Below are 25626 nucleotides of genomic sequence, written 5' to 3'. Positions count from 1 at the left end.
ACCGGTCCTGGGCCTCCCCTAGGTCGAATCAGCCTCAAATAAGTACCTTGTGTGGAAACATCGCCACTGGGGAGACAAAGGCGGTCGGGCGTGGTTCTGGCCACCCACCGCCTCATGTGCCGTGCCGGCCTTCATAGGTGCTACTCGCTAACAGCACTTGCCCCTACAGTCTGTTAAAGGCTACACGGGGGATCGTTGTCTTTGTATACAAGAGAACCCCTTTCCATTGGATTGCACAAACGGTAGGCACATTGGTGACGGGGTAATCACGTGGCCCGCCAACTCCTGGGCTGCTGCTGATGTTGTGGTTGTTGTTGTTGGTGCAGGAGCCATCTGCACCACACAACCACAATTACAACAGAGATGCAGCACCAATAGGCAGGCGCAAGATACCAGCAGCCACACAGGGCAAATGTGTGGACAGGAACAAATTTATTTTTTAAAAAAATTAACCCGTAAAAACAAAGTTTTTCACTATAAATTCTTTATATGCGTGTTCAATGGGCCACAACCCAGCCCACATTGGTCTTTGAAACGGGCGGCTAGAGTCCTCTCGTCCTCTGGCTTGAGATGGCTGCTACCTATGGGTCAGATGATTGTCCGCCACCATTAAGCAATTGGTAATTAAATATAAAAAAAATTCCTAAAAGGTGTAAAATTTTGGAAAAAATGTTTCACGAAATTAATTGTCACGCACAACGAGTCTGTGTGCAAAATGTCAGCTCGATTGGATCACGGGAAGTGGGTTAAAAAACGACCGAAAGATTTGCACGGTCGTAAGCAAGCAAGCAAGTGAACTTTATATAAAGGATTTAATAAAAGTTTATTTAAAAATAAAATATTTATTCATTATACGTATTATCTCACAACTTGGGTTTTATACTTCATACTTTTATATATTGGTTGTTTTAACAATTAAACTAGCATTCAACGAAACGACTAATGGGGCAGGATATGGGAGTATATGGAAGGATATGAACGAGCGTGTGCCGCTAAAACTGTGCAACGCGCAGTCATTTCACGTAGTGGACAGGCGTGTTGCACTGCACTTCTATGCCCCCCATTATACTCTTCGCACTCACCAAACCTTCATTGACCAGCGTGGCGAAGTATGGTCAAATATCCCCCCCAACCCTCCAAAACAACCCCGCACTCATCCAGCAGTGGATCGACAAATAGCCTGGACGTGTCCTCAGGGCGGTCGCTCGGGAGTGAAAGACTCCTCTCCCAGCTCACGTGATTAGTATGGCACCTCCAGGCTCGTGGTGGTCAGTCAGCATTTCACATCACTGCATCGCTCCCGGGCGCATCGAGATCTCGCAAGTTCCCGCTTACCCAGTAGCACGAGGCATGGGTTTAGGGGGTTCGGGACCCCCTTCTATTGCGGGCCCCCCTACGGGGGGCGTGGGGGTGCTGGGGCTGCTGCTCGTGTCCACACACGCGGTTTAGGAGCTACGCTCTGTCAGGCGCCGTGAACTCCCAGCAAGGAAACATCACCAGGCTCTGGCGTTCGTGCCGAATCCTCCCGTCGTTGGCATCGCCGTGTGGGGTCTGTCAACAGCGGTTGCCCCGTGGGTCGACTGGCCATCCTGCATTGGAATGTGGAATTTCCACCACTGCCTCGGGGCTGTCAACAGGAGGGCAGCATCGCCTCAATGATCACGTGAGCAGTAAATCGCTGACCTACGAGCCCTACCCTTACCTGGTAATATCAAAATAGTTGAGTTTTATTTGTGTATATATATATTTTAAAAGTGTTTTGTTCACCTTGCCTATACTTTGCACTTCCATCGTGTTTTTGTATTGTCACGTGCTGACCCGCCTCTGGACATGTGTGAACAAGCGCTTCATAGCCCATCGGAGTCCTCCAGTATAAATACAGATCCTGAAACACATTAGTCGACCATTAGGACTGGCGCCTAAGGGGCCATCCATCTAGTAGGTACAGAAATCTGTCAAAACCTGACCCCTCCCCCTCCCTCCCTGTACGCACGCGGACTATTTACACCCCCCCCTCCCCATCTGCGTACGTACAGCTTGGCGCACCCCCCCCCCACCCCCCGAATCCTATAGAACGGCCGATATTTAATCCACGCAGAAACGATCAAGGATTAATAACATTGACGTGTTTAAGCAAACAGATAGTCCACCTGCATTAAATAATTAACTTGCGTACCTTGGCCACTTATTTTGCCGAGCTGCGCGATAGCTGCAGTCAGGGGTCACGGTGGCACACGAAGTGACACCTCCCACAGTCCCACTTCTCACGGCAGTACTTGTTGTCGGACAGCTGAAGCCACTGATGAACTGTGGCTCATTTGAAGGCCAATGGAGACAAATTATTATCGAGGCTTCACCCCCCCCCCCCACCCCGTTTCCTATACGTACATTGTCAGTAAACCCCCCTCGCCCATACGCAAGCGTACACGTTTGGGTTAACCCCCCTCCACCCCTCCATGCGTATGTACTAAATGGACGGCCCCTAACCTGAATCACCGAGTCACTCTTGTTATTCTCTTCTAACCAGAGCCACGTGGCCAATCAGCCACTTGTACCGACGCGGCGTGGCCGTGCGCCAAGGCCCGTCACGCGCCAGTTGCCCGTGGCTCCGCGTTTTCGCTGGGTCTCGGCTCGAGGACGTCGCGCTAAACCAATGGCGGAGCCAGGATTTTTCAGGTAGGGGGGGGGGGCAGCCCCTCCAGCAATGAAAAATGATAGAGGAGTTGTTAGTAAGGACTTGTCCCTTGCTTTTTATTCGACGCGTGTGCGGCGATGGCGCAGCCATCGATCGAGGGTGTGTTGATCGGCATCGCGCTCGCTGAAGGTGTTTGCCTTCAGGGAAGTCGTGTACTGTATACGTAACTGTGCACAATTCTGAGTCACGTATAACTGCTTTGCCGTTACTTATTGACAATTATGGACTCGGACTATTGTCCTATCATCTCATAGAGTCCCTGGCACATAATAATACGCTACACAGTGGCAGTGGGGGGTCGCAAAATGCCGATTTATTACTAATAAACCACAATGATCCGATCGAAATCCCTAATTTAGATCGGGTCATGGGGGGGGGGGGGCACATGCCACCCCACCCCCCACTGGCGCTAACCACAACTCGGATCAGATTCGCTACCCCCCTCCCACCCCTCGCGTCCATCATACACCGAGCACCGCGGGCGGACGCGAATGGCGACAGCACCACCCACCGCTCGAGTTCACCTCGCTCCGAGTCGGGCAGGAGGGGCTCTCTGCTGTCTCGCAGCGGCCACGGCTCGCTCGCGGAAAGAAACGGCAGCGATTCAAACTTGGCGAGTCAACACGCGGAGTAATTATTATTATTACGAACACCAAGTACAAATGTTAAACAGTCACGTCCCTTGTCCTTCCTCCCCGCCACTTGAACATAATGTGAACGTCCATTCGTTGCGGCGAGATGAAAGCCCACGCCCACCACCCTCTCTCTGCACATACGCGGTGGTGGGAATGGGACGGAACGCCGTGGTGGGAGTGAACATTTGAACCCCGACTGCGTTACGGAAGGAATCGAGGATTCATATTTTCTTGTTAAATTTATTTGACTTTCAGATAGCCACCTAGACTAACAGAGAGACCCAGGCACGCACAGAGACCCACGTGGAGTGAAGTTCCTCCTCGGATCTATTCCCATTTCCAGCACTGCACAGACCCCTCTCTACCTGGAGTGCGATTCCTTATCATGCACAGCCGTCATAGCTTCTGATGGGATGAAGGACTCCCCAGGCCGTCGCCATTTCTCACGGTCACGCAAATGCAGTAACTCGCTCCGTCTCCCAAGGCGGTCCCGCCTCTCTGTTTTCGCCTTTGGCTCCCACTGTCAATCCGTCTTGAGCGCCGGACATTGTTATTATTACGGCAACTGCTACCCATTATTCCATTAAACTTCCCGTTGTGTCATGCCCACAACGAATTCAGTCAATTTTATTTCCAAATTCGCTTACAGAAAAGTAAAGTTGTCCTCTTCCCGAGTGAGATGGATTATATCTCAAGACATCACCTTACGCTACACCTATATAGTACATACAGTATAGTATTCAAAAGCCGTTTCAGTCCAATAAAGAACACACGTAGAAACCTATCGATGATTTCCTCCCCCCCACCTCCGTAGAACATGGAATGCCCTTGGATAAATAATGTAACTTTATTTTTCAAAATATAGGCATATATGGGAACAAGAGAGATAGACTATATAATGTACATGCAAATTACAGGTATGTATAGGTATATTAGCGGCCAGAGGCACGTACAAGCGTGGGGATTATTAAAAAAAATATTTTAAAAAAATATCAGTGAGACAACGTGGGCACACAGACAATGAGAAAAACTTGTGGTGACATCAATTTTGGTGGCATCAATTGTGATCACACATGCCCTGGGTCCTACAGCACGCGTGCTGTGTGTGTGGGTAGGTTTTCATGCACACATGCGGCAGTGCATTTTTGAGAACGAGTCGATAGAGACATTTTTACCGACTTAATTCGTGCGACAATTACACGCCGCGGGCACACGGATGGTGGGGGGGGGGGGGGGTAGTTTACCCCAGTCTCAGATCTGGGGGGGCCTTAGACAGTGTTCCACAAGGCGACCTCAGAGGGGAGCCTCATCTGACATGTTCCCCACGCCTCCCCAAAAACCTGTCCACGCGAGGTCGTAAACTCCCTACGTAGTTAACATTCCGCTTCACAACTGTGTGTGTACAGTGCCCGTATGTACACGGACACACAGGTGTTCATGCGATTTGGCATCATTGTTGGCAAGTCACAGCAGCTGTTGGGCGTTGAGGTTTAGAAATTAGTGCACGACGGAATTTTCATGGCTGGAGCCGGCATAGCTGGGAGGCGGTGTTCGTCGATCGAAGAGTCAAGGCGAGTGTAGCAGGCGATCGATCTCCCACAGTCATGGCTACAGCAGCTCGCACGCCACACAAGCCCTCGGGGGCAGGGCTCGTGGACCCCGCGGTAAGGAGGGCGTTCAAGGCTGCAGCAGGGGCGAGATCAGGGCTACCGCGAGGGTCCGATGGTGGCTCTGTGAAGATTACCCACGACATTGTCCAGCAAATGCGTGGGCACAGTTTAGAGGTTGGGTCAAGCAGCCACGATAAAGGTTGAGGGCCCCCTTGGCCACTCAACATGGGCCTCGTGTGGAGCAACCGGGGGGGGGGGGGCATAGTTAAAGCATTAAGGGAGCCCAGAGGATGGCTTGCCACTGATGAATATCAACTGCCCCTGTCCCGTATAACGCCCAGTGTCCAGCATAGTCAGCAGCAGAGAGGATGTATTCGTGACATTCGGACAATCGTCGATTGTGAGACATCGCATGGCCACAGCAGGACATGACAACTTTTAAAAACATGCAGCGAGGTCAGATCTCTTCCGCTGACCGAGGGTGGCTTCCGTTGCAGCGCACTACCCAGGCGGTGATTTGTGGGTGCCAAGAGTCCGACGCACGGCAGGTGGAGCCCTCTCGACAGCCACCAGGGTATGGAGGGCTAACCAGGACGTGGAGAGGGGGGGGGGCTACTAGGACGTGGGGGGCACCTGGACACTATTTATACTGTGGCGAGACCGGAGAGACTGGAGAGGCCGGAGTGGCCGTGGCGTTAGTCGAGCCCATGTGCGCCGCGTTCAAGGCCGCCAGCCGCCCGACCGCTCGCACCGCGTGCACCGTTTTCTGCAAAGAACGATAAAGACGACAACGAGCAATTAACACATTTACAAATCTACACTCGCCTCGTGTGATGAACGTTCACGTGCTCATCGTTCCCCACCGTAAAGTGTCGAAAGACTTACTATTATTTTTAATTTGTTATCGATCGGATAAAAAAAAATTTTTGTTGGTTCACGAAATGCCGGCAGTTTTTGTTGCCCCTTTTTGAAAAAATGCTGTTATAAGCGATTAACCATTCTTCTAGCACAAAGGCTATGTACGAGCCATACATACGCAGTTTGGGAGCTACATACGTTTCAATGCGATTCATGTACGAAACACGCAGGAGGGTAAACACGATAAGACTTTGATAATTGTTTATACAGTTTTATCTGGCAACAAAACTGACACCTTTTTTACAAGGAGTCATGTTTGCATAGACCACAATACCTGCAGTCGGAATGCAAACAAAAAACATAACTCTGATAATGTATGCACTGTCCTTGAAATTGATTGGTCTACACCCGAGACCGCTTTCTTTAGAGCCTAGTCTCACATGGTGTTGGACCATATGACGCCAAAAGGGGCACAACTCAAGGACAATGCACCATCAGAGTATGAGAGCTAGGGGTAAGCATTTACACCATTGGAACCTCATTTGCCAGTAACTTCTTCCTAGCGTTGTAATGCATACATTATCAGAGTTATGTTTTTTGTTTGCATTCCGACTGCAGGTATTGTGGTCAATGCAAACATGACTCCTTGTAAAAGAGGTGTCAATTTTGTTGCCAGATAAACGAGTAAAAAAACTATTATCATATTTTGCTACTGGCAAATGAGGTTCCAATACGATAAGACTTTGTGCAGTATATAACAACGCGTGTCCACATGTCGTGTGGCAGCGCACAGCACGAGTCCTCCTCCTGGGCCGGGGCGCGTGGGGGCCTACCTGCCACTTCCTGCGCGTGATGTAGCTGCGCATGCGCTCCTTGTTCAGCTGCTTGGGCTCCAAGCGCTCGGGACTCGACTGCACCCAGGGGTGCTGCACGCACTGCTCGCAGGTCCAGCGCTTCCTGCGGGCGCGGCGTCGCACGTTGCAAGCGGCGTTTGAGATTTCGATTAAATTACCACCGCGAGTTCATTACATCTGGTTCACGTGGAACGCCAACCCCTTGCCATAAAACAAAAATACATCACAACGCTCCTACGGGCCGGGAAGGGATCTCGCCAGATTTGGCAAATATTTTATCGACAACGATGCTGCCTTCATCACTGGAGCAATAATTGCATCTCTATTTTTTTCATCGTCATTAACAATCCACTCGTGTAACCAGGAAATCCTCACTGAGTCTCAAGACTTCTTTTAGGAGGGTCCTGCTAAGTTTTTTTAGTACGGGAAGGGGGATAAGGCGAAGTTGCTGCTGTGTGTAATCCCAGTTGGGTCATTTGCAAGAATTCTGTCACCCTTGGGATGTGTGGTCCATGCGCAGTTACATTGAAGGTTTATTTTTTAATAATAACTACTGCTTCCCTGTTGGTCATCATATTGGGCAACTGGACGAAAAGGGTAACGGCTTGGACAAAATCATTTAAATTTGCTTTGCACCATACCGTATGCCTCCTTTTCATTTGTACTTTTGCAAATCCGCAAGTTCCTTTAAAACTTGACACTGCTTAATTTCCTCGATTGCCCGATGTTTCACATGATGAAGTTCTTCAGTTTTTGGTTGTCAGTCTTACAGGGATCACGATAATGAGCTCAGATGGGGGGTGGGGGTATGCAAGCTGGGGAGAGGGGGGGTCTCACTTGACATCCTTCTCGATCATCTTGCCGATGAGGTCCTTGCAGTCTTCCGAGATGTCTGCGAACCCATCGTCGTCAAAATCCCAGTTGCAGCTCGTCACGTTCGCCATTGTCTCAACGTCGGTGTCGCCGGCCAACGGGGAAATGCCACTCACCCTGCCAGTGGGGAACACGGTCACGGAGAGACATGGGGATACGGATGATACGGGGAGCACAGACAGAGAGACACGGAGACAAACACATGAGGGCATGGAGACAGAGGGGCGTACATACAAGGGGGATAAGGGGGCATGGGGTGACCAGGCACTATACATCGGTGAACAATGAATGATTGTGCGTGGGATGACTCGATTGTCATTATATATCAATACGGTCACGAGTGCTTTGATATGTGAGATTCCTCCTGTAGTAATCATTTACCAAACAGTTCAACTGAGATGCATTCAGCCAGTAAATGCATCTGGCATTTTTGTCCATATTCAACGTCTAAAATAACAAACTGCATTTTTCATTGCTACGACTATGACTACGAGACTTAAGGCTATTGATAGCTGACATAAAATGCACAACAATTACGAACGACATCACAGTTGTGCCCAACAAGGCGGCGTTAGCCAGGCACAAGCGAATGTCCCCCACGGGCACAAGCGCGTGACTCTGCGATGAGATCAGCCCGGACTAGGTTGGAACATTAACTGCGGCGTTTACTCACAGAATGTAGCAGATAACGCCGATGCTCCACATGTCCGTAACGAAGGTGACCTGCTCAAAGGCGATGACCTCTGGGGCCACAAACTCCGGGGTTCCAAACATGACCTTCAGGGGAACCCCCGGCTCTGCCAGTGGACAAAGCGAGGAACGGAAAACATCATCACAGAGCCGTCTCTGAGACGGCGTCGTGGTGGTCACCATGCGTTCGGTATTGTGGTCCCCCCGGCCTCCCCGATCGACAGGCGCGGCAAGGATGCGAGAGAGAGAATCGTAAACGCGGCCCCCCCGGCTGGGCCGGATAGACGCCCGCGCGGAAGGGGCTCCCCCGTGGTGACCACGTTGAGCCACGCGCTGTGCGCGGGCTGCAGAGGAGAACCCGTACTGCCTGCCTCCCCGTGTTCCGTCTCGTCCAATACACTGGCCAGACAGTAATGTCGTTCAAGAATGTATGTATGTATGGAGAACATCTTTAGCACCGTACATAGCCACCGTGCTAATAAGAGGTGCGGAGAAACGAAGCACAAAAAGCAGTTCTAAAGCAATTAGTTTTCAATCGAGATTTAAAAGTGCATAGCTCTAGTGGCTTCCTAATATAAGAAGGGAGAGCATTCCAGATGGCCGCAGAAGTGCGTCTGAAAGTGCGTGATGCTTTGACCGCCTTTGAAATGACGGTTAAGAATCTGTTCTTACCACAAACGATTTGATGCATTATTTGAATAAGTACCACTAGAAAGAGTTTTGCCCAGAAAACATTAAAGTTCTCGGACGAGGACCAGTTTAAAGATCACTAAAAAATATAATCGAACTGCGAGCCACGCGAGTATAGAGGTAGGCCACTATTCCGTGCTAAACTCCGTATTGGTGTATCACAAGCTAATGACGGGCTGCTCAACCGTTACGCGCCCGCCGCCGCCGCCGCCGCCACCGCCGTCCCTTTGGCCGGCGGGCGAGACCCGCGGTCGTGTCCATGCACTCGGCGCAGTGCGAGCGCCCACTTACCGATGCGGCGTGCGAGGCCGAAGTCGATGATCTTGATGCGCGTGCCCGTGCGGTTCACGCACATGATGTTCTCGGGCTTGAGGTCGAGGTGCACGATATTCTGCCGGTGAATGAAGCCCACGCCATCCAGGATCTGCCGCATGTACTCGACGCATTCGCGCTCCGTCAGCTCAAAGTCGTCGTCGCTCACGCGCTCAAACAGCTCCCCGCCCGAGACGCTGCGGAACAACGCACAAAGGCGACGGCTCTGAGAGACGTTCGCAATCCTCCGTCGTCGTCGTCATTCTCGTAATCATCCATCAAGGGCCTATGCTCTCGATGGATGAAGGCCTCTCAAGCGGACCGCCATCTGGAAGTGTCTCGTGAAGCAACGATGAGTGGTTTCACTGCTCCCCGTTGTTGGGATGGCTACATTTCCTCAACTCTTTGAGCTGGTGGTGTCAAAGACAAATAGGCCACAGTCAGGTCTTTTGAGCCAGAGGTCTGAAACCAGGCTGAGAGCTGTTTACATGCAATGCTGCACACCCATGTGTGTGTTGGGAAATATATTTGTTTCCAGCATACATACATGTTTCTGCTCTCATGGGTTATTCCTGTCATCTATATATTAAAACATTTTCTGAGATCCTGGGTTCGAATCCAGGCAGCCACTTCACAACAAAAACCATCTGACCGAATGTAGGCTCTTAACCTCGATGTGGCTAAAATCCAGATCAAAGTCATAAAAAAAGTGGCATGATGGTTACGTACAAAAGGGCACGTGGAAAATTGCAGTGCCCCTAGTGTGGGTAAAAGGTCACGTGCGGGAGATCTCGGTCGTGCATCTTGCACAGGCCGCTAGCGGGCAGATTCACCGCTGCACTTCTCACTGTGAGAACGGCGAGTGGACACTCCATCTCATAATGTCATGGCAACAGCAAAAATTGAATAAATTTGGACAAAATAAAAACCAGTCATCTCGGATTGGTCAGCGTAGACCGCTTGCGTGCGCGTGCGTGCAGCTCTCACTACTCGAGCACGATGGTGATCTCGGTGGGTGCCTCGAAGGCGGCAAGGCACTGCACAATGCGCGGGTGGCGCAGGCTGTTCATGATGTCCACCTCGCGCCGCAGGTTCTCGCGCTCCTCGCGCCGGCGCGCGCGCGAGAACTTGCCGGCCCACTCCCGCCCACTGCTCTTCTCCCGTAGGCGGAACACCTGCCCAAACTTGCCCCTGGGCTCACGGGCAGAGCACGCAAGGACACGACACACACAAACACCATACAACACACACACACACAACAACACGTGCACACGTGGGCAGGTGAGGACAAGGACACAGATCAGCTTTTCGAGGACTGTTAGGGCACTTGCAGTTAGTGAGCGCCTACAAAGGCAAGGACGTACAGAGACGCACGTGTGCACAGGGAGGCGCAGGTGCTCGTGTTGAAGCAGTCACAAAGTGGCAGCTCACCAACAGCATGGTTTGTGATGTTTTTCTATATCTCGGTGTGAAATTAAACCCCGCTTAAACAAGTTGTGGCATCTGAAGCCAATTAATGATAACGTTTTGAAATGATAATTATAATTTCATTCCAAAAATATATTTCTTGTAAAAATCGTTTTTTCGAGAAAAACAAATATTAATTAATTGGAGAGTGCACAGCTGCCTAACCAGGGCTTAATTTTGACTAAATATTTTCTGCGTCGCTGGGAGACCGCGAGGTGGCACGCGGCTGGCACCAACAGCCACAGCGAGGCGTGTGCTGGACGTGGTATGCCACGAGCGGAATCATTCTCAGGGGTTACCGGACCCATGGACAGACCTGGCCGAAAACACAAGATGCGCATTTTAAACACGTCTCGTGCACGGGACTGCTCCTGCCACGATCTCTCCACCAAACCGTTGACGACCACGCGGAGCTCTCGAGAAGAAGCGGCTGCGGCTCGGAGACATCGGCATTTTTCCGACCGTACAATCGGCGCGCCAATTTCACGGCTGGTTGCGAATATAAATTAATGGGGGGGGGGGGGGGGCGGGGGGGGGGCTGCTTATGCGGTCAAGGGTGCTGCTCGATTCCTCGCCGTGACACCCCCTCCGTGAAAGTGCCTCCACTGCTCGGCTCCAGGGTTACCGATTATCCACCAAGCCCACGTGCAAAGGCCACGGCGGTTTTAATGCCAAGCAGCCTTTTGGAGCAACGAAAAAAGAAATCAACTGGGCGAATGCAACCATTGTGAACGATATATTTATAATACTATTTTACGCCACTTACTGGACATGGATTATAACCTAGAAATATTTTGAGAAGATAAAGTGATTAATGTACGAATAGTCTCGTCAATAATGGTTGCACTGAAATGGTTGAATTGAGTTTCTGTAATAAGGACGAACACACAACGCCCCAAGCACGTGTGTGTGTGGTAATTTCGTAACTGAAACGGTTTCACCAAAGGGGCATCTATAAATATAGATTAATATATATAGTTATACACGAGATATTTTTTATTTTACACCCAAGGCTTAATGTCCCTCTCTCGAGCCCCTGGAAGTGAGGTTGCTTGGAGTGGAGATGACTGCACGGAATCGCTCGTGGGGCTCCGCTTTCGATGATAGCGAAACCTGGAGCAGACCCCCTGCTCCACGCTCCACGCTCCACGCTCAGTCTCGCCACGAGTCCACAATGTTGCGCGATGGCGCGAGGACTCACGTGCCAAGTTTGTCCAATCTCTCAAACAGGTCCATGACCTTTTTGTCGGTTCTGACCACGACATCGTGGTGCTCCGGTTCGCTCTCCTCTTCATCTGCACACAAATGGAAAACAAAATCACTTTCAGGGCAGTGTGTGTGTGAGCGCGAGGCCACGTGCGGCAGTGCTTGGGGTTGCGATTCGACTCGATGCTTAAAAGATCGCCTGCCTTTGCCACCGCAACCTCTACATTCAATCGTCCACTGTATCTCTCTCCCCGCCTGTCCCCTTGCACTACAGCTCACAGTGGAACTCTCCACAGTAGTGCGACCCACAGCCTCCTCCTCTACACCAACAAAGAGGACTGGCACTGCCCGGCATATTCCTAAAGGCCCCCAACAACTCTCTCCTGGCTTGAGCGACACCAAACTTGGCTCTGCATTTCAGAGTCACGGTAATTGATGTCTGTGTGATGTTGTGCCCGTTAAAGATTGCATTGTGTTATTCTTGTTTTTGTAACGAAGATGCTCACCGTTCAATGGTCCTTCTGCCGAGGTTCACGAAAGCGTGAGCATGCGAGACAAACACAACACGCCGGCAAGAAGTACCGATCATCCAAAAATCGCATCCATAAATAAGCGAGCAGGCTCTTATGTAGACCAGTGCACTTAGCTCAAAAAGCTGGACCTAAAATTTCCTATTTGCATTTTGACATTTTACATGAAAACTCGAAGCACACCTTTGGGCCGCATTAAATCGACAAATCACCACGCAAGGCACTTGGCATGCGCGTGTTAACGCCGGCGTGGCAACGCGTGCAAGAGCGCGGTGCCGCCTCACCCGCGTTCCCGACCGTGACGAGCTGCGACTCCGGTCCCGCGTCGCCGAGGCCGTGCGCGTTGCGAGCGCGAACCCGGAACCTCCAGCCGCTGCCGGACTCGAGCGAGTCCAGCGTGAGGGAGGTGCTGGCGCAGGAGCCGCTCAGCTCCGTCCACGCACCACCGCCGCCTTGGGCATCGCACCGCTGGCCCTCGACGACGTACGCCTCCACGGCACTGCCTCCGTCATCGGCCGGGCCCGACCAGGAGAGCGCAAGCGACCCGTCTTTCCTCGGGGACACCTGGGGGCAGCCCCTCGGAGGCTCCGGTCGATCTGCGTGCACCATCGGGCGAGCGTCCGCCGCACGGCCGGTGAATCGTTTTTGAGATGGCACCCCCCCCCCCCGCTCCCCAATCCCCCGCTGTGCTCGCAGAGTTCCCGTGAGATTAATCGCCCCAAGCGTTTGCCTAAAAAAAGTCCAATCTCGCCTGCATGCGCGGTCAACGGCGGTGCGTTTGCGGCGAAGGGAGAGCGGGGCAGCTGCCGGCTGGGTTCGTGCGTTGCGCGGTGGAAATGCGCACGCACCAAATGCCTTAATCCATTTATAATACAGCACGAAACTCCAGCCAGGGCCCATAAAGGCCCCGTTACAAACCCGTGAGTCACACACAGTGTCTATTAAAAACACTCCTGCCGACTCCAAAGTCATTATTAATGGGAGAGGTTTACTAAATATTGACAGCGGAATCCACCCACGGCGATTTACGGAGAAGGAATGAAAATCTATCCGGCTGCCAGTGCACCCGGTGATGCCATGAACACTCCGCCCCCCCTCCCGCCACCACCTCCCGGGTTAGCCCGTCGCCCCCCCAGGGCCTCCTCACCCAGCACGGTGATGTTGCAGGGCACGGTGGTGTTGCCGTGGGCGTTGGAGACGCTGAGGCTGTAGCAGCCCGAGTCCTCGCGCCGCGCGGGCGCGATGGAGAGAGCGGCGCTCCCTTCGTCCGTCACCAGCCTCACCCTCGCACCTTCCTCCACCTGCGCGAACACGCGAACACACCAACCGTATTCGCTATAAACAATGGCCGAGATCAAGACCTACCCCCCATACCTTCTAGCCATCTGCACCACCGACATAATTTCGCCGCTCCGATTTATGGCGGAGGTGCTCTCGGGCGCATTTCCCTCCGTCGGCTGCCACTCCGCCGAGAGTGTCGACCACCGCCCACCTAACCCCGACCTGGTTCATCACAATACAAACGTGACGCGTGTAATTTAGGAGGTGGCCTTGTTGGCTTGGAGGTCACCATTACCGAGCTGGCACCAAGGAGCCTGGGTTCAACATCCGGGGAGCTGCCCGTGGACACGCCAAGTCCAGCCCGGCATGACTGTCGTGCGACAAACGTCACCCTCAGCGGCAGGGCAGGTACAAGGATCTCGGAGGTAGCTCTGTGGTGTCCACTTGCACGAGCCGTTATCTAATGTGCAGGGTCGGGCCGCCGTTGCAAGACATCCAACCGGATTCTCGGTTTAACGGATTGGAAGGGAGGGAAAATCGTCTTATCACGTGTGTCGCAGGGCTTCTAATTAAAAAGGTTTCATCTATCGTTGACGAACCATGAGTAGCAGTTTTTCAACATTGTGTCTGAATCCTGGGGGATTAAGCAAGAGGAAAAGTCTTTGCCAAAAACAACGAAAAGGAGGGATCTTCAGCACGGTGATAAATAAAGATTTACGGCCCCTTATTAAAACCACGGGTCGTCTTTCCTCCCCCATGGCTAACATGCAATATACGTCGGTGGCATAATTCCCTCAGCCTGGATTCGCACAGTTATATTTACATCTACTTAGCATGTACAAAAACAAAAGCTGATAATAATGATTGGGGAAAGGAAAAGTTAGGTTTTTTATGGACGTGTAATGGGAAAACAAGAGACGAGATGTGCAGATCTTTTGGCCGAGAACATTCGAGCTACCACGAGAAGCCGGATGGGAAGACGGTGAATTAAGTTTCATCAAGAATCCCCTCCGTGCTTCCAAACAGAACCCGGAAAGGTGGAGGGACATCATAAACGCCGATACGCCACTTGTGCCACATTTGATTTTACGAGTTTTTCTTTGCCCTCTTGCTCCCCCCCCCCCCCCCCCATTAAAATTTTCACTTCCCGGACGTGGTGTTCTCACTGAGATGGCGCCCTCGCCCCGCTCCTCCTCAGGGCCCCCGCCCTTCTCTATATAGGGCTCAGTTGCGTCGGAACGGTTCTCCGCGGTCTTCGATTCACGGCTTTGCGAGCTGCTCAACGGGCTGAAAACGGGGCTCCCGTTTTGTTGAAATAAATAAGGTAACAAAAAAACTTTTCACAAGCAAAGTGAACGCTCAGATGCAACTGGGAGTGTCAGATGCAGAGGTCTTGGGTAAATGGACGTATTGGTGGTACACTGGTGCAGCAAAAGTCCGAAATCTAAGTTTAATAAACAAATATGTTTATCAGTCTTTAATCGACCCTGTCGCCAAGTTTGACGCGATTCGAAGATGTTATTCAGTCGACTGAGACATGCTAAACAATGTCAATATTGACTGCGGATATGAGTCTGTTGAATCTAAGAACCGTGCGACCAAGTCTAGGGCACGAGGAGTCAAATCTGCCTTTGCAACACGGAGCAGCCAATCGTCATCAGGCTGGGTGCTGCCGTACGGCAACAGACGGTGAAGCTTCTTCGTGTTCATACCACTCGTTGTAACGTTGGTCTTCCGACTGCTTCGACATCACGAGAACTGATTTTGATGCACCACCACCACCACCACCACTAGTCCACGAGATTTTTTGACCGGAGTTGCAAATCGCGGGAAAATAATTAATTATTGCGAAAAATGTGTTGTGTTTTTATACCACGCACCACCGGTGCACCGCTAATACGTAAAAAAATCGCGACAGTCGGGTGGGTCAAAGGCCATGATCGCGAACAACAACTTTGAGAGGGTACGTGGTGTACTCACACAGAGTCCACCTAATGTGAACAGTTCACAACTGTGAGCTCGTGTTTTATGTCCACGTGTCGGGACATTGTATACAAACGAGTCGCGTGAATATTTAAACGCAACACCCAGTGAAAAGGTTTAAAAAGCAGATTTCCCGCTCAGTAACGTGGCTTCCGTTTTGCTTTCTGCCATGGTGGTGATGTATTTAAAATGGATGAAATCGGTACCCAAAAGAAACTGTTGAGATAAATAATCCTACATATTGCATTGGCCGTAATAACAAAAATAAGAGCGCTCGTGTTTGAGACTGATGACCAGAGGCATCATGTCTACCGCGGAGATGGAGTGATGAAATCAGGTCAGCAACATCAAATGTGGAGGAGCCACGTGGGATGAGGCAGTAAGATGAGACGTGTGGAGGTGAGGGATCGTGTAAGGTGAGTGGTGGCGCAACTATCGAGTGTGCAGGCAGTGCAACTGCACCAGGGGTCACGGGGTCAACCACACTGCGCCACTGGAGAGGAATGTGTGGCGAGCGTGGGGTGAGCGATCGTGGCATGGGGTGAGCGATCGTGGTGATGGTGGGGCGAGGGTGACGCACGGTGGCCTTGCTCCTCAGCCAGTGGACGGTGAAGGGGCCGTGGCCGCTCAGGCAGAACGTCGCCGTGACGCAGTCCCCGGCGCTCACCGTCACCTGATGGGGGCCCTGGAGCTCCGGGGGGCCTGGCGCACCGCACATGCCAGAACATCACATGGTCACACCACCGCATCGTCGCACCACCACTCAAAAACACATGACGTAAACAAGCCGACACAACAAGCGGCGAAATCTTCTTGGTTCTTTCGGTAAAGTCACGTAGAAGGGAAGTAATAAAATAATAAAAATAAAACATAATAAAATAAAATAATTCTCACGACGTTTCGGCTACAACGCAAGCAGCCGTCTTCAGGTGAAGAATGAGACAATGCCAAGCTAGGAGCTTATATATAAGCTGCAGCTTATAAGCCGAAACGTCGTGAGAATTATTTTATTTTATTATGTTTTATTTTTATTATTTTATTACTTCCCTTCTACGTGACTTTACCGAAAGAACCAAGAAGATGAATCCCTGCAGTCACGAAAGCTTTAAATCGAAAAGCGGCGAAAATTTACCAACAAAAATCGCCTTAAACATCTTCATCCGCATCACATCATCACAGCCACATCGCCACCCACAAGCTATTACCACCACATCGCCGGGCACTTAGAGTGCCTCAGAGCAGCACTGCCTTACCATCCTGATCCTTTTAACGTTTGCACAGCACTTCACGATTTGCTTTCGCTCATTTAAAAAAAAATTGATTTGACGACACGAGCCGCGAGCCTCAAACCTGATCCGACCGGGGTGGGGTGGGGGGGGGGGGGGGGGCAGGCGCAGCGTGCAACACCGGGGTGGGGGCCATGCACGCGCAGCACGGACCAAGAGCCATCTCTATAATGGCCGTATTGTACAACTATGATAAACCGTACAGGAGATTGTCTTTAGAGCAACGTGTGCGTTTGCTGCAAGCTCCATGGAGACATCAGTTAGTGATCCCTTCTTCCAGTTCGTCGCACCAGCCTATCCCCCCCGGTGGTGATGGGGGGGGGGGGTTCTTAAACCTGGATGGGCTCAGCTGGGCACGGCCTCCATCGCACGGAGAAAGTGATGCACATGGACGAATTTTCATGGTTGGGTGACACACACATGGACGAAGACAAATATCTCCCGCAGCCTTCAAAAGAATGTTGAGGCAAGTGCTGTTATCGATGGGCACGGCACACGAAGGGGGGGGTTGGCCAAAGCCGCACCCGCCCGCCTTTGTCTCCCCAGTGGCGATGTGTACACACCACATTAAGCCAAGTTGACCAATGGGAGGCCCGTGACAGATTTCAGATAACCATCACTGGTGTTGGATGCGAGCAGGAATTGAACTCGGGTTGCCGGGTTCGTAGGGCAGCACACTAACCGCTCCACCTCTGCTTCCCACACCAGAACTACACACACACAGAGTGAGACGCATACAAACTCACATGCGCACACATAGACAAAGAACCCCCGTATAGCCTTAACAGACTGTAGGGGCAAGTGCTGTTAGAGAGCACCTATGAAGGCCAGAACGGTAAACGAGGGGGTGGGTGGCCAGCACCATGCCCGACACACACAGACACACAGACACACAAACACACAGACACACACAGACACACCAGACACACCAGACACATGGCACACCGGGCGGGCTGTGCCGGAGCTCGTGAACACCGGATTCGCTCGGCTTGAGTGACCACGGCATGCGCGCGATTCCGAACGTGATCCGGGCACGATTATAAATACCACGTTCCCCTGAATTATCGCCAGGTGCCGATCTTTATGACGCCAAATCCTGCGGCCAATTTCAAGGCGCAGTGATCATTTGACACCCGTTGCCCTTGTAGGGGGATGGAGGATGTTGTAGTGGAGTAGAGGATGAGGGCTTGCAAATTAATGAGAGACGTTAGAGAAGGGACGTGTCTTCTCTTGGCAATTACATCAATAGCGCAGTAATGCGACGCTGGACCAAGCACCGCCTAACCACCTCCTTCCCCACCTCCTGTGACCGAGTGGAGCGACACAGGTCCATGAATGAAACGGACGCAATGATTCACAGTTTCTCACACACAAAGAAGACAAAGATCCCTCGTATAGCCTTAACAGACTGTTGGGACAAGTGCTGTTAGCGAGCACCTATGAAGGCCTGCGGCCTGGCTGTTATCCGCATTTGCATCACAAACCATCGTCCGCGCACACACTTGGAGACCGGGCCCGGGCTTCGTCCCACAGACCGATTCACAATCCTCGACGGCTGAAGAAGCAACGACAGAGGCGATGAGTCATGACCTCGCGCCTCCTTTAGGCCGCCCCCCACCCCCCTCTCCTCCTCGGCGGCCGATGCGAATACTGGCAGAATGTAGTTGACCGCCGAACGTTGACTTGACGGCCGTTGTTTGTTGATGTTGTTATTGTGGGGTGCTTGGTCGTCCAGCACTCTAAGATTTTTCCACGGCTGCGTTTTGGAAATGCGACTCCCCACCAAATATTTGCACCGAGTAACCGGCAGCTACGGACGATGGTTGCAAGTTTAGATTGGAGCGCTGGTGAAGGGGAGTTCTATTTTAAGGTGTTCAGCACGACGGACTTGGCAGGAGAGTCGCGCACGTGCAAATTGGCGTGGTTCGATAATCGGCGCGACCATCCATGGCGATGGTTCAAGTTGAGACTCAACAGGTTGAAATCAAACCGCAAAGCACCGATCTCAACGATTCTCTCCGTGTGCGCACGCCATTGTTCCTCTTGTTTGAAAGTGCCTTGCGACACGGCCACACATCAATTGTGTACATCCTCGTCGCAGCTTACTGCTGCCGTTGCATTGGGGCACTGCGGTGGCGAGATGTTTACCGCCTCGCCTGGTATACAGCAGGTCGTGGGTTCGATCCCGACACTGGATGATGATGCCTGTACATCTGGAATTTGCATGTTTTCACCGTGGTCACGTAAATTTTTCTGCGGGTCCTCCAGTTTTCCCCCTCCACATTTAGAATCGACATGCATTTAGAGTGTTTGGCTGCTATACATTTCTACCTGATATGCCACTTCGTTGAGTTATCTTTGTGGCCTGGTTGCTTCTGACAAAGAGCTATAGAGCTCATTGTGGCCTTACCTGGCAAGAGAAAAAAAGATCGCACTTGAATGAGGGAGAGAGATGAGAAGAGCAAAATGGGACAATTTTTTGCCAATATCAAAGTATGAATAAATAAGAGTAGGTTGTACCCTTTCTGGAACGAAAACAGGTCTCAACACCGAATAAAAAACACAAGTGTGTCTGGTTAATGCAGAGAGAATTCCTTGCAAAAAAATCCTATTTGGTCTACGAACATCTTACCACCTGTTTTATTGCCAGAAAGGGAAAACCTATTTTTATTTTTTCATAGATGAGAAGAGCGTTTGTCTGTGGCACAAGCATCGTAACAACGCGGCTGGGGAGACGCAGACAAGACGCATACTGTCAACCCATCCGGTTTACCCCGTATTCATGTACAGGGAAGTTGAGTTTAGCGCCACACGGTGTACAGCCGTTTCAATACGGGCAACAAAAGTGTCTATTTGTTTGTCTTTTTCCCTTGTAATGGGGTCTCTGTAGGATGAACGTTGAGATTTATCAGGGCACGGGGTGACCAATACGGTCTGAATAGGTCTGTACTAAGGTAGGGCACCGATAAGGAATTGACAGGTATGGAGACGTCATTAGCGGCGATGGATCGGCACCTGCGTCGCGAGGCACCGCCTCGTTCTCCTCCCGTGCGCTTCTCCTCCCGCCGTCGCCTTCGCCGTCCCCCGGGGCCGCCACCTCGTCCCCATTCCCCAGCGGCGCGGCGACGTTCACGGGGTCTGAAAAGGCGGCAGCTTTCTCTTCCTCGGAGCTCTCCCGGCTGCTGCCGTCACCCACGGCCATGACCACGGTGGCCGGCGGCACCCAGGAGACGCACGGGGGGACGGCGGCGCCCACATCGCCAACGTCGCCAACGTCGCCAACGTCGCCAACGTCGCCAACGTCGCCAACGTCGCCAACGTCGCCAACGTCGCCAACGTCGCCAACGTCGCCAACGTCGCCAACGTCGCCAACGTCGCCAACGTCGCCAACGTCGCCAACGTCGCCAACGTCGCCAACGTCGCCAACGTCGCCAACGTCGCCAACGTCGCCAACGTCGCCAACGTCGCCAACGTCGCCAACGTCGCCAACGTCTCCAACGTCGCCAACGTCGCCAACGTCGCAGGTCTCGACCGCGTTTGCGGTGCCGGCATCGCAGGTGGCATCGACGGCTTCGCTGGAGCGGGCGCCGCAGACAATGTTGGCGGCGGCAGCGGCCACGCCGGCATCTGCGTTCTCGACGGTGCCGCCGAGGCTGGCGGTGTCCGTGGCGTCGGAGGTCTCAACGAGCTGAGCGGAGCTGGAGGGGACAGAGTCGTCCATCTCGTCCGAATCGGTTCGTGGGGTGGCGGTGGCAAGTCCCTCCCAATCCTCCACCAGATCACCGTGCACCCCACCCTGGTCCCGCGCCTCCTCCACCTCCACCTCCTCCTCAGCATCGTGTCCGGCCACGTCAGCTTCCGGGCGCTGGGGAGCGGCGTCACTCAAGAGCTCATCCTGCAGAGAACGATTTTGTTGCGGGGACGCTTCCTGGTCGCTGCCCGGCGTCCCCTCTGCGTCAAAACCTCCGAGCGTGACCCCTCCGTGGACTTTGAGCTGCGGGCTGGGGGCGCCGCATTCTTGCCCCGGAGCCGGCACTTGAGCGGAGTCAGGCGCCTCCGAGTCCGTCGGCCGCACGTGGCCGTTCGTCAGTGGCACGTGGGGCCGCTCGCCCTCCTCCGGCATCACAACCCTGCTGTGCTCCGAGCCGCCTGCATCTTCTTCCTCCTCCTTATCGTTGAGCTCCGGGCTGGGCTCACTGTGGACGCTGGAGCTCTGAGAATCGCGTCGCTCCTCCAGCTGAGGCTCATGGGAAGACGCTTCCATCCTTGGGAGGGAACAAACAAAGCTCGTGTTTAGTCTCCTGTTTGGTCTGCACTTGTGAGAAAAAGCGGAAATTTAAATGGCACTTCCATTTTTGAGTGCTGTGCCGCGACCGCAAAGCAGGAATCAAAACATGGAAAGCAGATAAGGACTTGTTTTAATCTATTCTATGACTGCACACGCTTGCCTCTTAATTGAAAAAAAAAACGGGAGGGCATTTTTGGTATTTTGAGCAATTAACACGAAAGCCACGCGCGTGCACAAACACGGTCGTGACTCCATGGTCCGAAGTCAAACCCTGCAGCTACAGGCTCACAGAGCCACAGCCGTTGCCGCCCGTTTCCCACCTGTGCACACTCGCGGCTGATAAACGTGTCGCGGGAAGATGACAACGACCACCACGGGGACGACACAAAAACCACCAGCACCGTGAGGACACGGAGCGCTCTTACCGCTCGACGCTGCCGGCGCCAATTACGGCAGAGGAGCCGGTTCCTCCGTCCATGCCCGTGTCACTTGCGACAGAGCGGCGCGCCGGCAAGAACTCCGTTTTCCCGCGCGCACTGCGTGTGGCGAATTCGGCGCGGAGAGGTGCGGGCGAGACTGTGTCACCGTTCCGTTGGCGCTTCGTCCTTTCAAGTCGCCACGGGGCGGCGGGGGGCGGGGACGTCTCAGAGGCGCCACCTCCACTGCCACCACCACCTGCTCGCAGACAGGGCGGCCCGGGGAGAGAGAGGTCACGTTACCTGTAATTGAGGTAACCTTGCTGTGTCAACAGCAGGGGAGCAGGACAATGGGGGAGCCGAGCCTCGGTCACGTCCTAATGCCAACACAGGAGGCGGCGTGCGAGCGTGCTCGCCCACCACGACACGCGACAGATGTAAACGATCTTAAAATACACGCGGTGGGAACCTCTGGGGGAACCCGCTACCCATCATTAGCGCGGCCGTCACACGGCGGTCTTGCGAGGCTTTGGTGCCGATACATTACCGCGCGACCAAGCCGACTTCGCGCCAACCGTCACGGCGCAGCGTGCGTCCGATCGTCCGAGCCTACGCGAGTCTTTTATTTGACGGAACACGCGGCGGGGGCCTCCTCCTGCCGCCAGCTCTGTAACATCATCGCCCCTTGATGATGCGGCACCTTCCACACGGCGGGGTGACGGCGTCGAGTGTGGATTACACCGCACGACAATGACGTCCGCACGGGTAACCTGCCCTGCCGCGTAATCCATCCGCACGTGCACCCTCTCGGCGGCGACGATATCGTCGCCGCTGCTCCGCTGGGCCAGCTCGCGCCTTCATCACAAAAGCCGCAGCACGGCATCTCCCTCCGCCATCCCTCACGGATGCCACCTTCCCACAGGCGAGCAAAGACGAAGATCCCCCGTATAGCCTTAGCAGACTGTTGGGGCAAGTACTGTTTGAGAGCACCTAAGAAAATCCGGCCACCTTTCTCTCCCAAGTGGCGATTTACACACTGCACCAGTTATTCATTTAAGGCCGAGTCGACCTACGCAAGACCCAGATACGGTTCAGATAATCGTCAAAAATGTTGTGGTGGCGGCCGTGAGCGGGAATCGAACTTGGGTCGTTGGTTTCATAGCACAGCCTCCGACCGCTGCACTATGGCTCCCCAGACACACACGCGCACACACACACATTCACACATCGGCCTGCCTGGGGAAGGCTCCCAAAAATAAGCTTTCAAAATCGAAATATTATTACCAAAAAAAGTAGTCCAGCTGAAAGAGTAAATTCAATCTGCCCAGTACGAGGGCACACGTGTAAATCAGCCGGGCTGCAGACGCCGGCGCGGAGGCTCCGGTTCCACTGCCCTCCAGGTACCGCCTGGTTTGTGTCGAGCAAATGTTTACCTGCGACTCTTTTGTCATCCATTCTTTCCCTCGTTATGCTTTGTGTGTGCGCGCGCGCGCGCGCGCGCGCGCGTGTGAATACGCATGTGCGTGCATTGTGTTTGTGTGCATAATAGGGCCCGGGTGTGGTGCTGGCAGCACCACCCTCTCGTGCCCCACAAGCAGCTCTTATTAGGTGCTCGCTAACAACACTTGTCCCAACCGCCTGGCAAAGGCTACACATTACATTTTTGCCTCTGTGTATATCCGGGCATGTGTGTACAAGCAGGTGTGTGTATGTAAGCGTCTGTGTACATGCACACACGCTTACATACAATTCACGTGGCCTCAGAGTGCCTCAAAAAGTGCACTTGGCCTGGCACAGGTGCCGTGGAGACGTCACCGTCACTTAGTGGTGAATGGCGGGTATTGGTGCACATGCGTGTGGAACATAGTATAGCGGTTAGCTGGAGCGGCAGTGTAGCGGTGTAAAAACATCGCCACTGGGGAGACAAATGCGGCCGAGCGTTGCGTTGGCCACCCACCCCCTCGTTTTCCATGCCAGCTTTCATAGTTGCTCACTAATAGCACTTGCCCAAACAGTCTGTTAAGGCTATAAGGAGAATCTTTATCTTTGTACCGGCTTGCAAGGGAGCAGTTGAGTCGTGGTTAGTGCGCTGTGCTACATACCCAGCGGCCCAGATTCCATTCACGTTCGCGGCCAACACCAGTGACAATTATCTGAACCGGTTCTGCGCCTCCCCTAGGCCAATTCAGCCTCAAATGAGTACCTGGTGTGGCGTGTAACATTGCCACTAGGGAGACAAAGGCGGCCGAGCGTGGTGCTGGTCAGCCACCCCCTCGTGTGCCGAGCCGGCATTTGCCCCAACAGTTTGTTAAGGCTATACGGGGGATCTTTGTCTTTGTACCCACTAGCAACGTGCATGTGTGTTCCCGTGTGCGTGCGTGCGGTCTATCACTGCCGGGCAGGCTCGGTGTGCGACTGCACGCTTGGAGTAGCACCACGGAGATGAAAGTCTGCAAGCGAGATTCTCAAACAACACCCTTTTGTGCCCTATATAAAGAACGAAACAAATACGTCCCCAAAATTAGAACCCTCCGAGTCGCTGCCCTGCAGCCCGCGCGAGCGAGCCGAGCGCAAGGGTGCCCGAGAGGTTGGGGGGTGGCAGAGAGGGGAAGAGGTGGGGGCAGACATTCATTCCAGTCAATTCCAGTGGGTCGGTAAACAAGGACACCGACCCCAGGGGAAGCAGAGGGCCCCCCCACAGCCGTGTCTGGCATCAATCTCCGGCAGGGGGTGGGTGGCGTTGGGGGTTTGGGAGACAGAGCTGTCGCACGCTTGGTCGTCACCGCACGTGGCCGCCCACGGCCAAACAAGAGCCACGGTTTCATTCGGCAACGAATCTTCTGCTGCGGCTGAATCGGCGTGCGTTTATCACCCGGCGCTTCCTCCAGATTTCTTCCCGTGCCGTGACCGAACAAGAAAAATTGCGTGTTTTTTGTTTGCTGCGCTCTCGTTCTCGTGGCGACCAATAGCCCGATTTACAGCAGCGAGTGTGGGGACGAGGTGAGCCGTTAAAAAAAAAACTCGCGATGGCGACAAATATAAAAACATGGACACGCGCCACAGTGCGGGAAAGGCCTCGGCACGCCAGAGCAACTGGTGCGGATTTTATGGTGGCAGCAGCAGCAGTGTTGCAACTGAGTCTGTGCCAACATCGCCCCAGGTGATGTCTCTCAGCATATCACCAGCTCCCGCTCCCTCCTCACCCCCGCTCGCCAACGGAACCCGTCTGGGCCATCAAACCACGGCAAGTCGGCTAGCTCACGGGACCACTGCATCTCCTCCTGGGCGCTCGCACCTCGATCGCCAATGCCCTCAAACTGACCTGCCACGGGACACCCCCAAAGCTCCCAAAACTCACCTGGCAATTGACCGATTGCACCTAGCCTCGGCCACGGTAAAAACAGTCACCACACACGCTGCACCTTTGCAATCAGTACATCCAATCCATCATCAAGCGTGTTCATTCAGTCCCAACCTCACGCCCCAAGCCCCCGAATCCTTTGATGTCCCTCCCGTGAGAGCAGCACAGATGCACGTAGGTCACGCTCGCTGGTTTCGCAACATGAAGCAAAGTCACGAGATGATCCCCACCACCCCACGCCCCCCCCAAACCCCGGACGGGTGCGGCACTCGGCACCGCTGGCCGTGGGGTACCTTGCAAGCGCAGCTCGGTGCTGGTGCTCACTGTGCCGGCAGCGTTGGCGAGGACGCAGGCGTAGCTGCCGGCGTCACCGGCGCCGACGTCCGCCACCGCCAGCCAGTGCACGCCGTCCGCCTCTCCCAACGCGACCCGTCCGCCGGGGGTCAGCTCCACTCCGCTCTGCCGGCACCAAGACAAATCCGCGGCGCACGCATCACAACCGGCGCCGAGAGGGTGGTTTCCAGTGCCTCGCTATCCAGTTGGAGGTCACAGGGCAGCCCAGAAGCAGAAATTTAGGAAGAAGGTGCCGTT

The 25626-nt window shown here is 53.4% G+C and overlaps 1 protein-coding gene across 3 annotated transcripts in view; it reads right to left on the bottom strand.

Annotated features, from left to right (window-relative positions):
• Window positions 1-5271: 5271 nt before the first annotated feature.
• LOC133344729 (myosin light chain kinase, smooth muscle-like) overlaps window positions 5272-25626 on the bottom strand; it is a 39714-nt gene continuing 19359 nt past the window's right edge. For 2 of the 3 annotated variants that reach the window (XM_061554830.1, XM_061554829.1), the window contains exons 6-19: window positions 25329-25494; window positions 21684-21933; window positions 19986-21235; window positions 16265-16386; window positions 13568-13721; window positions 12705-13016; window positions 12397-12411; window positions 11886-11979; window positions 10205-10408; window positions 9197-9414; window positions 8199-8322; window positions 7490-7642; window positions 6632-6755; window positions 5272-5706 (exon numbers count right to left, since the gene is read on the bottom strand). In XM_061554830.1, the coding sequence (XP_061410814.1) occupies window positions 5581-5706; window positions 6632-6755; window positions 7490-7642; window positions 8199-8322; window positions 9197-9414; window positions 10205-10408; window positions 11886-11979; window positions 12397-12411; window positions 12705-13016; window positions 13568-13721; window positions 16265-16386; window positions 19986-21235; window positions 21684-21933; window positions 25329-25494 (3312 nt within the window). In that variant the 3' untranslated portion in view covers window positions 5272-5580. The remainder of the gene's footprint in view (window positions 5707-6631; window positions 6756-7489; window positions 7643-8198; window positions 8323-9196; window positions 9415-10204; window positions 10409-11885; window positions 11980-12396; window positions 12412-12704; window positions 13017-13567; window positions 13722-16264; window positions 16387-19985; window positions 21236-21683; window positions 21934-25328; window positions 25495-25626) is intronic. The other variant, XM_061554831.1, reaches the window with a different exon arrangement.

This window comes from Lethenteron reissneri, chromosome 20, assembly GCF_015708825.2.
Source record: "Lethenteron reissneri isolate LAM-NWPU_2019-01 chromosome 20, ASM1570882v1, whole genome shotgun sequence".
In the NCBI taxonomy this organism is placed as follows: Eukaryota; Metazoa; Chordata; class Hyperoartia; order Petromyzontiformes; family Petromyzontidae; genus Lethenteron; species Lethenteron reissneri.
This window is presented reverse-complemented; position numbering and strand designations above follow the sequence as displayed.